Source organism: Gopherus flavomarginatus, chromosome 9, assembly GCF_025201925.1.
Source record: "Gopherus flavomarginatus isolate rGopFla2 chromosome 9, rGopFla2.mat.asm, whole genome shotgun sequence".
Lineage (NCBI taxonomy): Eukaryota > Metazoa > Chordata > Testudines > Testudinidae > Gopherus > Gopherus flavomarginatus.
This window is the reverse complement of record NC_066625.1, coordinates 35,071,658-35,087,097: the sequence shown is the minus strand read 5'-3', so window position 1 is coordinate 35,087,097 and position 15,440 is coordinate 35,071,658. Positions and strand designations below refer to the sequence as shown.

Here is a 15,440-nt window from a genome sequence, read left to right as displayed (position 1 = left end):
GACTATGGACCTGGGCACAGCAGGTAGCCACCGTGACTAGCCAGGGAGGAGGGCGCAGGCATTGGCAATTAGATTCCACCCCCACCCAAGGAAAATTTGGTTTCTTGGTGGGCTTGCCTTATTGCTCAACAGCGCTTCCCAGTCAGACACATGCAGGATTTCCATGCCCCACCTCTTCTCCAGCAGCGCATCTTTGACAATCACCGAGATGGCCCGCAGCCCAAAGGAGGCAAAGAGGTTTGCATGTATGTAGTTGCGGGTGCAGCGGAGTTTCCTAGGCCCAGAGAGAGAGACGGCTTTCAGTGCTGGAGAGCTGCGGAAAAAGAATGGACCTTCTCCCCAGGAAAGGGCTACGTAACCTACAGCAGCTGAGCCGCTCCTGCATCAGGCACTGCAGGCCAGAGGAGCACTCAGCTACTGCCATCTGACCCTCTTCAAGCAGGGAAAGAGGCAAGAGGACTGGCTCTGCCAAGCTCACAGCTCATGCACTGCCTGCTTGCCCCAGCAGGAAGCACTGTAATGCCTGCAATGCTAGAGTCAGTTGCAGCAGCACTGGGCACAGTGCCCAGCACAGGATCATCCTGCCCCTCCATCCCATCCCGTTGGAGAGCCCCGCCGCACGCCCTGCCGGTGCAGCACACACAGCGCCCGTGCCCCAGGCTCAGGCCCTACCTGAAGATGGTGAGGATGAGCAGGGCAGAGACCAGTGCCAGGAGCGACAGCGAGTATCCCACCGTGTAGAGCACCTTGAAACTCACCATCAGCCGGTGGGCCCCTTCCTGGCATGGGCAAAGGGGACCCGATGAGGCAGACAGTCAGTTCTGCTACCCCCGCCCCCACTGGCCGCCCCACACTCCGAGCGCCCACCGGGGGATGCATTAGCCCTGCTGAAACAGAGTCACATGGGACAGTGCGCTTGGGTACCTGGCCCCAGCTCAGCCATGTACCTGGGCTGCTGGGGCCTGACCTCACACCCTCCCCACCCCAGGGAGCTGAGTCCTGAGCTCCCCAGCTGGCGAGGGCCTCTGAATGGCCTCCACAATGATCGGGGAGTGGGGCTGAAAGGCTCAGTGGGAAGATGTGACCACCCCAGCCCCAGCCAGCCAATGCGATTCGTCGGGGAGGGGAGATCAGGGAGTGGGGGTTCAGCACCCCAAGAAGGGGGAGGCAGCATGTGACTGAGCAGAACTAGGGAGGGAGCTGTGCACCTGTGTTTACATTGAACTCTATTTCTGAATGGTCTCCCCTCCCCCACCAGGCATTATAACACACCCATCCCCCCTCCCCTTCTCCTGTGCATTATTACACCCTGCCACTACCTATCCCTCTTGTTTCAGGCTCCTGTGTCCCCGACTCCCCAACACCAACACTCCCAGCCCAGCCCAGCCCAGGCCTGGCTGGGCCCCAGCACACGCCACTGGGATGTCAGGGGGCTGGCATAAACAGAGCTGGGAGCACGTCCCCCCTCCCCCCGTCAGGAGCAGCAGCCTCACCTCCTCCATGGTGGACTCCATCTCCTCCTCGCACTGGGAGTAGTCCCTCCATGGCTGCGTGCCGTTCACCATCACCCACTGCCCATCCAGCCCGCACTTGCGGCTCACTAGCCCATATTTCACTGCAGACACAGAGCACACCAGGGTCACCTTTCAGGCTGACTGCCTTCCCCTGGGGTCCCCCCTCAGACAAAAGCCTAATCCCCCAGGCTCCCCACAACCGGCAATCCAGGGGACAGTTATAATGTGTATAATAAACCAGCCTCTAAGGGGAGTACGTCCGTAGTGTTATAGCCATGTTGATCTCAGATATTAGAGAGACAAGATAGGTGAGAAAGTATCTTTTACTGGACCAACTTCTGTTGGTGAGAGAGACAAGCTTTCCAGCTCCACAGAGCTCTGTTTCAGGCTTGGCGAACATGTGAGGGGAATAGGAAGATAGTTAAAGAAGGACATGTGTGGCTGTTCTAGGGTTGTGTTGTGCGTTGTTGGCAACTGTGGAGCTATTGCCAGGATAGAGTGTTGGCTGACTAAAGAGACCATAATACTCAAAGAAGTTGGAGTACATTTGGTTTAAGCCAGTGGTTCTCAAAGCCGGTCCGCCACTTGTTCAGGGTGGTGGTGAGCTGGGCCGGTTTGTTTACCTGCCGCGTCCGCAGGTTCGGCCGATAGCAGCTCCCACTAGCTGCGGTTTGCCGCTGCAGTCCAATGGGGGCTGCGGGAAGTAGCGTAGGCCGAGGGATGTGCTGGCAGCCCTTCCCGCAGCCCCCACTGGCCTGGAGCGGCGAACTGCGGTCAGTGGGAGCTGCGATCGGCCAAACCTGCAGACGTGGCAGGTAAACAAACCGGCCCAGCCCGCCAGGGGCTTTTCCTGCACAAGCAGCGGGCTGGCTTTGAGAACCACTGGTTTAAGCTACAATCTATGGTGATGAGGTGGAGACGACCCCTCAGTGAGGAAAGTGTGCATTAGTATGTGCGTTAGTATCCTCACAAACACCAGGGAAATGACTGCAACCTTTGGGACCATTTCACCATTTAATCTGCAAACTTGGGCAGAATACTGCAAAACATTATCTTATTTTGTCACTGCTAATGCTATGACAGATGACGGTAAGCAGAAAGCTATCACATTCAGCTGTGTAGGGGCCTGTTAATCCCTGAAAAGCCTGGAGATGAAACTTTTGATGAGCTCGTAAATCTGTTAAAGAACCATTTCAACTCAACAGCCAGTGAAACAAGAGAACAATTTAAGTTTAACTCTTGGTCAAGGAAATCGGGAGAGACAGTAGGAGAATTTGTGGCGGGACTGAGGAGGCTCCCTGAAGATTGCAATTATGGTGTAACTCTGACACAAATGCCAAGAGACAGATTAGTTTGTGGCATTAATGATGACAGAATGCAAAGGAGATTACTGTCTGGACACAATTACAATTTGAAACAGCTCTGAAATCAGCCCAGGCTGTGGAATCTGCAAAGAAAAACGTATAGGATTTACAAACAAATCACAGAAGCCTTCAGAAGCGCATTCAGGAAACACAAGGTACTGTGCACAAAATTGCCAGAGAAAGTGATCCAATCAGTAGCAGAGAGTGTTATTGTGGAGGCAAACACACCCCAAATGTCTGCAGATTTAAATATAAAAAATGTCACATTTACAGATTGACTGGGCATGTTAGAAGACCGTGTCAAAATAAAACCAAGCAAGCAGAGGCATAAAACCATGATGAAAAGCAGCCTCATAGCCACAGTACCTTTCATGTACTGAAGAAGGAAAGCAGTGAAAGAGAAGAGGAGGAACTGACTTACCCTGTCTATAGTATAACTGAAACAAAATATTCCTAAAGTACACCTTTACCTCGATATAACCCTGTCCTCGGGAGCCAAAAAATCTTACCACGTTTTAGGTGAAACCGCGTTATATTGAACTTGCTTTGATCCACCGGAGTGCGCAGCCCCACCCCCTCGGAACACTGCTTTACCGCTTTATATCCAAATTCGTGTTATATCGGGTTGCTTTATATCGGGGTAGAGGTGTAGATCCCATTCATATTGGGCTGACTGTAAGTGGGGGGAAAATGCACGGTTTGAACTCAAATACGAGATGTAGCATGACCATCATGAGCCAAGAAGCATGTGAGACTTTGTGGAAAGCTAGCAAACCATCTCCAGTGCAGAAACATGGGATAAAATGAAACACTGGAGAAGCAATAAAGATACCGGGAGCCACCAATGCAAAGGTTTCCCACCAGAGCCAAATAAGGCATCCACCATTGCTCATGACTGAAGGCCCTGACCCAAAGTTGCTCGGTCAAGAATGGTTGGATGACCTTTCACTGGACTGGAAGGAAAAAGTGCATCACTTGAAATCAGAAGATGATCTAGTTCTGGAAACTGTTTTAAATACATATAAGGAGTATTTAAAGATGAACGGGGCACCTTAAAAGGCATGACTGCTGAAAATCTACATAAATGTCACATCTTGTTATTTCAAACCCAGATCTGTACCCTCTGTTATGAAACAAAAAGTTGAAATTTAATTAAAAAAAACTAGAGGCAACTGGTATTATTGAGCCTGTTCTTCTTTTGTATGGCATTTGAAAAGCAACAGTCTGGGGTTATAACCGAATCGGGCGAATTGAAAGCCATTCTAATGCTTTGAGCCAGGTGGAACCCCCTTGTGCCACCACCATAACCGGGAATGGGACAGTTGTCCGTGATGTGTAGCATGGTTTGTTCCTCACCACAGTTACAATTCGGTGATTCTTTGATTTTTCCATCAGTGACGGAGAGAGACACATCTTCCGCGTGTTGTCCGCATGAGGTTGAGCACGGTCTGCTGCCAATGGGGAAGGCATTCCATCAGGTCTTTGTTTGGGACATCACAAGCATCCCAGAATTTGAACCAGTGAGTGCCAGTGTCCTTTCCATTGGCCTTTAGCATCGTGGATCCAGAAAGTTTTCTGAATGGGCTGCACCAATAGCACCAGTGTTAAAGCCAGATGGGGATTGTAAATTGCCTGTAAATAGGGTCTCACAATTAGAACAGTACTCAGTTCCAAAGCCTGAGGATCTGTTTGCAGTTTTATCAGGAGCCATATTAGACATAAGCCATGCCTATCAACAGATGGACTCTTCTTCCAGGCCAAAGCACTAAGACACTGTAAATATTCAGAAAGGCCTGTTTAAAAATAATCAGTTTCCTTTTGGACTCCTCAGCACCTGCTATTTTCCAGAGAAGCATGGAGGGATTGATTCAGGGAGTTCCACATGTGATTTGGGATGAGGTGTCCACCCCCCACCAGTCTGAACAGGTGAAAGTGGCCAAAGAGGTGGCACATGGAGGAGAGCCAGGGACTGATAAGGCCTAATGGCTGATGAAACCTAGCTGGGGGAAGAGCTGGGCTAGGCTTATAAAGGAAGGAAGTTGGTGGTTGGAGGTGGCCAGCAGGGACGAGCTCTGCAGTCACTCTCTAGAGAGGAGGGGAGTTGGCTAGGTACAAAGGAGTTCTAGGGGGAGTAGGCCCCGGGATCCTGCCTTGGGCTGCAGACTCAGGCAAGAAACCGAGAGGGGTGAAGTAACCATGGGGAGTGGAGATGGGCCAGAAAATAGAGAAAAGAGTTAGGAAAGAGACCAAGGCATGGCAACAGGTTGGAGGTTGAACAGACTGCAGGTGCTGGGCATAGGGCCCCTGGGCTGGAACCTGGAGTAGTGGGCAAGCCTGGGTTCCCCTGCCAGCCACTAGGAAAGTGGCACAGACTGGGCAGACTGCCTGAGACAGTTAGTCCAGTGGGACTTTGATACCTTGGAAAGGGAGGACTATAGTGACCTGGCCAGAGGGTTGAGTCATGAAGGAGCACCCCAAGTCCAGAGAGAGAGATTGCAGAGCTAGCAAGTGAACAATGGAAGGGGGGCACCAGACCGGATGAGAACTAACCCCCCATATGTAGCCACAAGAAGGCACCACAGCAGTGAGTGTACCCCATGGCAGGCAGTTTATTTGGATGGCATACTGATGCCAGATACCACCAACACAAAATTGTTACAACATTTAGCAGAAGTGCTAAATGGGCTAATGAAAGCAGGTGTGTGCCTAAAAAGGAATCAGTCTTCCTTCCTGGTACATGAAGTGATATGCTTGGGATATAACGTGGATGCCCTGGGACTACACCCAGTGAGAAAGTCAAAGGAATTCAGTATGCCTCTGTACTTAGGCATATATCAGAGCTGCGGTACTCAGAAGTCCTGGTCCATTATCAAGCTGCCAAAAAAAACGTTCTTGACTTATGAGGCATCTCTTTATGGAATTGAAGCTGTTTTAGTTCACCAGATGGTGGATGGGTCAGAGCAATCAATTGGATTTGTATCCCAGACTCTGTCTTCTGCTGAACAGAATTATTCACAGCTAGATTGAGAAGGATTGGCTCTTATCTTTGGGGTGCAGAAGTTTCACAAATATATACGAGGGTGTAGGTTTACAATCTGCACCAATCACAACCCCCTCCTCTCGGTGTTTAATGAGACAAATGGCATCTCCCAGAATCCAGAGGAGGGTGGTGATATTAAGAGCCTATGAATATTCTGTTTTGTACAAAGCTGGTAAGATGCTGGAAATGCAGATGCTTTAACCTGTTTGCCTTTACTGGAGAGACAAAAAAGAAAGAAGTGAAGAGAAGGTGTTACTAAGGCACTGTCTCCATATGCCTCCAGTGACAGTATACAAGTAAAATCAGCTCTGGTGAAGATCCAGTACTTGCAAGAGTTGGAGAGTTTGTGCTAGAACATGGTCCCAGACCAAAGCTGATCAGGAGCTCACACCTCATTATAAGTGACATAGTGAATGTGGTGTGCAAGATGGGTGTGTATTATGAGTCCTCATTCCAAAGCAAGGATGTGATGTAAGAATGGGTGAACTCAACCAGACACACCCAGGTATCACCAAATGAAAGGATTAGCCCAGATTTATTCGTGGTGGCCAAAGATGGATACAGACATTGAGAGTTGGGTACAAACCTGTTCAATTGGTTAAGAGAGTTGCAAAGCTTCTACTGTGACTCCACTCCATTCTTGGTAGCGGCCAGAGAAGCCCTGGAAACAGTACACATCGATTATCCTGGACCATTCTTGGGGAAGACTGTTTTCAGTACTAGTGTGTGCAGATTTCAGATGGGTAGGAACCCATGAATACATCCCCTAGTGAAGCCACCACAGAAAAAGTAAGGACTAGTTTTAGGATCTATGCTTTACCTGAAATGCTTATATCAGATCATGGAAGATGTTACTAGGATGAAATTCAAAAGATTTATGAAGCAAAACAGCATTCACAAGTTACATCAGCACTTCAACGTCCATTCTCAAATAGGTTAGCTGAATGGGTAATTCAGACATTTAAAGAGGATATTAAAAGAATACTTGGGGGTACAATAGATACGAGAGTGTCTCATTAATTCTCAAATAATACAGCAGTCTACTACATGCCTGTCCCCAGCGGAGATGTTAATGGGAAGGAACCTAAAGTCAAAGTTAGACTTTATGCATCCATACTTAGTGGGGAAAATACAGCAAAAACAAAATCAGCAGATATGCTAAAAAAAAATGTAGTTTTACTGTGACTTCCTTTATGCTAAAACCTTTGGTCCCAACTGGATGCCAGTGGTCATTCAAGACATTAAAGGACCCAGTAATTCTGGGAGATAGCACAGTTGTGTGCTAACACGTGAGTCAGCTGAGAAAAATGAAGTCTGGAGGGGAAGCCTCCAGACACAATATCAAGTGTTATAGACAGAACTCATGAACAGATGGTTGAAGAATCACTGAATGACCCGTCTGACCCAAAAGTGGGTCCTGAAAATGCAACACAGATGACGGAATCCCCTTTTGCAGAGCTTGAACTGTGGGGTTCTATATGGGAGCAATGTCCACCTACATGTTTAAAAGATTATACACTGTAACAGTGACCGAGTGCTTCTTTACATCGTTTTACTGTTATTTGCGATCAGAAATGCATTACCAGGTATATCTTATTGGTTTTGTAAGTTGTGTAGTAAATAATTTTAAAAGTGTGTGTGTGTGGGGGGGTTATAATGTGTATAATAAGCCAGCCACTGACGCAGGGTTGCCAGGTATCTGGTTTTTGACCAGAATGTCTGGTCAAAAAGACAACCTGGCAGCATCCGATCAGATGCTAAAAGTTCAGTTGGATGTAGTAACCAGCCTCCGCCACTGGGGGGTGGGAAGAGCAACAGCTGCGGCTGGAGCTACATGGATAAGGCCCTACCAAATTCACTGTCCATTTCGGTAAATTTCATGGCCATACGATTTTTAAAATACGAAATTTCATGATTTCAGCTATTTAAATCTGAAATTTCACGGTGTTGTAATTGTAGGGGTCCTGACCCAAAAAGGAACTGTGAGGGGGTGACAATTTTAAATGAAGCTTCTTAAACATTTTAGAAACCTTATTTACTTTATATACAACAATAGTTTAGTTCTATATTATAGACTTGTAGAAAGAGACCTTCTAAAAACGTTAAAATGTATTACTGGCACGTGAAACCTTAAATCAGAGTGAATAAATGAAGACTCGGCACAGCACTTCTGAAAGATTGCCGACCCCTGCTCTATAGTGATGGAGGAGCCCCAAAGGGCTGACAGCACCACTGCAATATTCAGATGCTTCTCCCAGCACGGAGTGGATGAGCACAGCCCAGCACATGGCTCTGTAAGATCAGGCCACCAGGCCAGGCTGGCCCTCGAGACCCTTGGAGTCAGGCCAGGAGCATCCTCATGACAGCCTCTCTCACTGTGTCCAGTGTATTGGGTGTCCTGCTGGGCTCCCACTGGCAGAGGAAGAGACGCCCAAGAGTGGCAGAGGTGTGGGGGGGGAGGTGGTTACCCTGCACTGGGAGCTCAGCACAGGGCCTGTTTCCAGGGGATTCAGGCTGCAAAGGCTGGTGGATTCTCCTGTTTCCAAGCTGTTCTCCAATCCCTCACAGACTCACCCTGGGTGATGAGGCTACAGGGCCTGGTGCAGGCTGTTGGGCCATTGCTTGTAGCTGTTTGGGTTGGGTGAGTGACCCATGAAGGCAACAGAGCCATGGGGCAAGCTGACCCAGATGAGGGGAGTGCTATAGAGAGGCGCTCCTCCTGTCCCATGGGTGAGGGGTGCAGGGGATGGGCCTCCCTCCTCATATGCAGGCACAGCAAAAAGGCACCTTTGCATGTGAGCCTGCAGCCCCGGGGTTGAGTGCCTCTTTGGAGGTGCCAGGCACCTGATTCTAACCCCTTGTGCAGTCACTCACCAGTGCACAGCAAGCGTGAGACATTTCACTAGGGGAGACCTAGTCGTGTTTCACACCCACTCTGTGCAGGAGTGAGTGATATCCTGGGGTGTGCAAGGCCCTGAGGGTTTAGGGGAAATGGATCCCTGGGTGCTACTCACAGCCCTGCTGCTGACTTGTGACCATGAGCAAGTCAGTTCCCTGCAGTGTGCCTCAGTTTCCCCATCTCTACAGTGGACAGGATTGTGACCCCCTGTGGAGTCAGATGCCAGACTCCAGAGCAGGGCACCAGAGCATTACCTTTCTCGAACCATGGCAGGTAGAAAGGACAGGAGACGTTGATGGTGCTGCCTGGGCTCCCATCTGGCCAGCAGGCGTACATGTCGAATGTCCGGTTGCAGTAGAGCCCTTTGAAGGACAAAGGCAAAGCTCAGGAGGGAAGAGGCCAGCAGTCTGTGCGGTGCCTGGTCTGCACCATTCCCATCATCTGCTGTCACAGGCCTTGCAAACAGCCTGGCCCAGGGAACTGCAGGTGGTCACACCTGTTAGCTGAGAGCATTCCTAATTCCCCTCCCCTGCCGCCTCGCTCTGCACAGCGGGCTGGAACTCTCCACCTGCCACCACCCAGAAGCCATGGTACAAACAGCTCTCCAGCCATCCCAGCCAGCAGCTGCTGCTGTCAGCGAGAGCTTGATCCAATGTCCTGGGACTCACTTAGGCCCTGACTTCCCTGAGCTCCGGGCCGGCTCACCTGCCCTCGTGGGGTGCTGCCAGCCTGTTGGCCATTCTCATGGTCACAGTGACCCAGGCTACTACTGGCAGCTCCTTGAATCAAAATGTTGAGACTTCGCTTTAAAAGTGTGAGCTTCAGTGATTGTGTGCACACTCCCTGGGAACCTGCCCTATGTGATCTGTACATTGCTCACAGCAAGGACTGTCTGTTCTGTGTCTGCACAGCACCTAGCACCGTGGGCCCCTGACCTGTGACTGGGGCCCCAAGGTATTACTGCAATGCAAAGTCTAGAGCCCAGCACTGCCTAGTGATGGCCAAACTCCCAGAATCCTGCCCGCCCTCGCACTGACCTGGGCCTGGGACTCTGGCAGCTGTCTCATGTGCCAGTCTGAGTGCCGGCTGTCGGCCTGGACCGGATTTCCCAGGGAGCAGGCAGCCCAGCTGCATTGTCTCCTGGAGCCCTGCATCATGCTTTGCTTCTTCTCAGCACCCAGAGCTCCAAGTGCCACACTGTGGAGCCATGCCACCCGCCACCCAAGTGCCCCAGGAACTCTCTGCAAACCTCTGCCTGTGTGTCTGTCTTGTCTCCTCTCAGCCTTTGATGAGACAGGCTCTGTGTCTCCTCACCTTGAACGTGCAGCCAGTTGCCATGGTGGCAGAGGTGAAAGTAAGCCAGTACAGTCTGGGGTAGTGGCAGCAGGATTCCCGCCGTGATTTAAAGGGCCTGGAGCTCCATGGCGGCCAGATTCCCAGGCCCTTTAATTTGCCCCTGAGCCCTGGGGCTTCCAGCCGCCTCTGCAGCTGGGAGCTCTAGGGTGATTTAAAGGCCTTGGGGCTCCCAGCCACAGCTGGAGCCCCAGGGCTTTTAAATCATGAAAGGCCATGCCTCTTCCAGTTGAGGCCATGCCCCCACTCAGGACTCCGGCATACAGGTAAGTCCTTTAAGTTACTTTCACCTCTGCATGGTGGCGTCACAATGAATCAATGGTGGCTAACACAGTGCAAGCCAGGCAGATGCTGCCCATGGTCACACAGATTGGGGGCTGTAAATAGCTAGTCGGGGTGGGCTTTTGAGCAGGCTGGTGAGTCAGCTGCAGCAGGTGGCTCTTAGCTCAGGCAGCAGGTTGGGGGCTGGCTAGGGAGTGGAATGGCCATGAGGCAATCAGCACTGCAGGTGGTGGTATTAATGAGCCATGGTGGGGGAGTATCTGGCAGTTGGTGGGGGTGGCAGAGTTGCAGGGACTGTCGTATCCTGAAACATCTCAGCTCCTAGCCCTCATCCCCAGGAAAGGGCTGGCCTGTGGGAGTTTCTCTCCCCGCACTTGCAAAAGCACAGGCACACGCTGAGTGTCTCAGCTCCAGCCTGCCCGTGGGCGGAACCCCAGCCCAAGATTTCACTGTGGCTATCACTGGTCTAAGCCGAAAGCAGAGCCTTACAACCCCCACTGGGAGGGAGCTGCCCCTGCAGGAATGTGGCCATAGGCAGTAAATCCACTGTGCTTAAACATGGTCTCCAAACCCCCCCCAGCACTGCCCCTGCGGGCTGCCCTACCTGTGGGGGATGGCTCATTTGCCAGCTTCTTCAAGCACTCGTCCCGGTATCTCATCCACTCCTCGAAGGTCTTCTCCAGAACTTTTGCTCTGCAGTGCTGGGAGGACAGATCTCAGGTTAGAATCTTACACCAGCCCAGGGCTCCAGCAGCCCTACCTAGAGCACAGGGGCCGCCAGGGAAAATGCAGCCCCTTCCCACTCGCTCAGCCACATCAGTGTGCAACACGAGGCAGAGGCTAGATCTGTGGGTGGGCCCAGGGCTGGAATGGCAGTGGGCGCAGGGCTGGATTGAAGGCCATCAGCACAGCTGGGGGTGGGGTAGAGTTACCAACCGTCTAATCACGCAAACCCAAACACTCTTGCCCCTACCTGCCCCCCTACCCCAAGGAGGGGCGGCTCCAGGCACCAGCACACCCAGCGTGTGCCTGGGGCGGCAAGCCATGAGGGGCGCTCTGCTGGTTGCTGTGAGGGCGGCAGGCAGGTTGCCTTTGGCGGCATGCCTGCGGAGGGTCCGCTGGTCCTGCGGACTTCCCGCAGGTGTGCCACCGAATCCGAGGGACCGGGGACCTCCCGCAGGCAAGCTGCCGAAGGCTGCCTGCCTGCCGTGCTTGGGGCGGCAAAATACCTAGAGCCGCCCCTGACCCCAAGACCCAGCCCCTGCCCTGCCCCTTCTCCAAGGTCCCACCCCATGCTCACTCCAGCCCCCCTCCCTCCATTGCTCGCTCTCCCCCACTCTCACTCACTTTCACAGGGCTGGGGCAGAGGGTTGGGGTGCGGGATAGGGTGTGGGCTCTGGGCTAGGGGGTGGGGTCAAGAGATTCAGAGTGTGGGTGAGGGTTTGGGCTCCAGGAGGCTGTGGCAGGGGGTTGGGGTACAGGAGGGGTTCAGCATGCAGGATCCGGGAGGGAGTTTGGGTGCTGGAGAGGACTGGGGCAGGGGTGTGGGGTGCAGGAGGAGGTTCAGGGTGCAGGTTCCAGCTGAGTGGCACTTAGCTCAGGTGGGTTCCAGAAGCGGCAGCATGTCTGGCAGGGGCTCCTAGGCTCACAGGCAGCTAGGCAGCTCTGCACGCTGACTCTGCCTGCAAACACCACCCGCGCAGCTCCCATTGGTCACGGTTCCCTGTTCCAATGGGAGCTACAGAGTCAGCACTTGGGGTGGGAGCAGCGTGCAGAGACCCCTTGGCCATGCTTCCTCCTAGGAGCCACTGCCAGACATGCTGGCCATTTCCAGGAATGGCATGGAGCCAGGGCAGGCAGGGAGCCAGCCTTAGCCCCGCTGCACCACCGGCCTTTTAGCAGCCTAAAATCTCCCTGTTTGGCTTCAGTAGCCTCCAGGAGATAAAGCCTGATTCCAGGAGACTCCTGGCCAAACCGGGAGGGTTGGCAACCCTACGGTGGGGCTCAGGGCTGGAACAGCAGGGGGTGCAGGGCTGGATTGAGGGCCATGGGCACAGCTGTGGGTGGAGCCCAAGGCTGGAATAGCAGGGGGTGGAGAGCAGTAGGGAACCCAATCTTGGTATAGTGGGGTGTTTGGGTCAGGATTAGGGGGCACTGGCAGCTGGGGGAAGGGTGCAGCAGGTCCTATCACCCTGAGACCATTAAGAGGTATCTGACGAGATTCCAGGAAAACCCCGTGGAGCATCCGAGTTGGGTCCTGGCCACCCAACAACCCGCCGCTCTCCCTACGCACTGCCAGGGCAGAGGAGATCAGCTCAGTGTTCCTGCAAACAGGCCTCATCTGCACTGAGACACTTTCGCAGCTCTGGCCATCCCCGGTGCTAGGGCGGGGGAGAGCTGGTGCAGACCCTGGGGCTGGATGGTGACTGCGCTGTCACCAGCAGAGCAGCGCTGAGTCTCTAGAGCAACGGCAGGAGCATTCCCGACCATTCTCTGGGCAGCTGCAGCCACTAGGCCAAGTTCACCCTGGAGTAACCATTGCTCCACAGGTTTCCATGGAGTGACACTAGAGATGAACTTGGCCCACAGCACCTAGATCTAGATTCTGGGGGCCGGGCATTCTCAGTGGAAGGGCCTCAGCTTTGGAACTCGCTTCCAGCTCTGTGATCAGACAGCCCCAGTCTGCTGCACTTCAGGCCACAACCTAAGGCCCATCTCCTGCCCTGGGCGATACTTATGTTACACTCAAGGGCTGGGCTGGAATCTCCCTTGGATTAACTGGTTGTGAGTCGGGCTAGGGACTGTTTCTGTGATGGGCAGGGAACATCTTCCAGAACAGAACAGTGACTGAGGGCAGACTCATAGCAGAGTCATAGCTTCCCAGGCCAGCTGTGACCATCCCATCTGATCTCCTGCATTGCACGGGCCATAGAACTACCTCACAATAATTCCTTTTTGACTACAGCAAATTGATTTAAAACAATATGAAACTTGATTTAAAAGTTGCCAGTGATGGAGAATCTACTAGGATTGTGGAGAAATTATTTCCCTCCCTATTAAACATTTCCATAGGGTGGGTGGGAAAGAGGAGGGGCCTGGAATCCCTTGTCTGCCTCCCCAGGGTGGCCCCTGTTGGAAGGGGCAGAGGCTTATGGGTGGGGAGCCCAAGTCTGGGATTACCATCAGCGCTGATGAGACCTGGCAGGTGCATGCACCCTTACCTGCATGGAGGAAAGGAGGCACATCCAGGCAAGGTAAACAAGCATCCAGCTGTACAAGGAGCAGAACATGCCCCTCATGGCTATCTGCTGGAGTCTGGGGTAGAGAGACCAGTTGCTGGCCCAGGTGCGAGGGTCACTGAGTGTCTGGAAAAGAGAGGGAAGGGGAGTAGAAGCAATCACTTTGCAGTGGACTCAAGGGAGCACTAAGCTTGCCGGTTGCAGCATGGCTGCAACTGTACTTTGCTGCTTGGACCCTCTCTCCCTGTGTCACAGCTGGAGGGGAACAGAGCCATCCTAGTGTGTGTATTGGAAGGTTAACTACTGCCACAGAGAACTGAGACCAGCCAGAACATGGGCAGCGGCAGTAGGGCGAGGCAAGCTGGTGCCCCAGCTCATCTGGGGCATCCCTTAGAGCCAGAGTCTCCCCACAACGCCAAGGCAGATCACCTGAGTCCAGCTGGCAGCAGGGGCAGAGCATTTCACAAGGTTCCACAGGTGGGATGTGGCTATCGCCCATCCCCCAGCTATCATAGAATCATAGGACTGGCAGGGACCTCAAGAGTTCATCTAGTCAGTCCCCTGCACTCATGGCAGGACTAAGTATTATCTAGACCATCCCTGACAGGTTTTTGTCTAAACTGCTCTTTAAGATCTCCTATGATAGAGATTCCACAACCTCCCTAGGCAATTTATTCCAGTGCTTAACCACCCTGGCAGTTAGGAAGTTTTTTCCTAATGTCCAACCTAAACTGCTCTTGCTGCAGTTTAAACTCATTGCTTCTTGTCCTATCCTCAGAGGTTAAAAAAAAAAAAATTCTCCCTCCTCCTTGTAACAATCTTTTATGTACTTGAAAACTGTTATGTCCTCTCTCAGTGTTCTCTTCTCCAGACTAAACAAACCCAGTTTTTTCAATCTTCCCTCATAGGTCATGTTTTCTAGACATTTAATCATTTTTGTTGCTCTTCTCTGGATTTTCTCCAATTTGTCCACATCTTTCCTGAAGTGTGGCACCCAGAACTGGATACAACACTGCAGTTGAGGCCTAATCAGCACAGAGTGGAGCGGAAGAATTACTTCTCATGTCTTGCTTACAACACTGCTGCTAATACATCCCAGAATGATCGGGGTTTTTGCAACAACATTACAGCGTTGATGCTCATTTAGCTTGTGTCCATTATGACCCCCAGATCCCTTTCTGCAGTACTCCTTCCTAGGCAGTCATTTCCCATTTTGTATGTGCGCAATGATTGTTCCTTCCTAAGTGGAGCACTTTGCATTTGTCCTTTTTGAATTTCATCCTATTTACTTCAGACCATTTTTCCAGTTTGTCCAGATCATTTTTCATTTTAATCCTATCCTCAAGAGCACTTGCAACCCCTCCCAGATTGGTATCATCCGCAAACTTTTTAAGTGTGCTCTTTATGCCATTATCTAAATCAGTGGTCACCAACCTGTTGATCCTGGAGCCTCTGCCAGTCGATTGCGATTTCTGGGCTGCTAAAAGTCCAGCAGCGCAGCGGGGCTCAGGCAGGCTGCCTGCCTGCTCTGGCCCCATGCTGCTCCTGGAAGCGGCTGGCTGCTGGCATATCTGTGCAGCCCCTGTGGGGAGGGGAAGGGAGAGTGAGGTGGCTCCATGTGCTGGCCCTGCCCCCAGCACTGTCCCCACAGCTCCTATTGGCCAGGAACCGGCCAATGGGAGCTGCGGAGGTGGCACTTGCAGGTGTGGGCAGCACACAGAGGCCTGCTGCCCCTTTCCCCCCTAGGGG

The 15,440-nt window shown here is 52.2% G+C and overlaps 1 protein-coding gene across 1 annotated transcript in view; it reads right to left on the bottom strand.

Moving 5' to 3' along the window:
• The window catches only part of LOC127058449 (glucagon receptor-like), a 39,931-nt gene that overhangs the window by 7,521 nt on the left and 16,970 nt on the right, over positions 1 to 15,440 (bottom strand). Inside the window, exons 2-7 of the mRNA XM_050968519.1 lie at positions 13,674 to 13,817; positions 11,057 to 11,153; positions 9,072 to 9,179; positions 1,494 to 1,615; positions 673 to 779; positions 118 to 274 (exon numbers count right to left, since the gene is read on the bottom strand). Coding sequence (XP_050824476.1) covers positions 118 to 274; positions 673 to 779; positions 1,494 to 1,615; positions 9,072 to 9,179; positions 11,057 to 11,153; positions 13,674 to 13,751 — 669 coding nt within the window. The 5' untranslated portion in view covers positions 13,752 to 13,817. The remainder of the gene's footprint in view (positions 1 to 117; positions 275 to 672; positions 780 to 1,493; positions 1,616 to 9,071; positions 9,180 to 11,056; positions 11,154 to 13,673; positions 13,818 to 15,440) is intronic.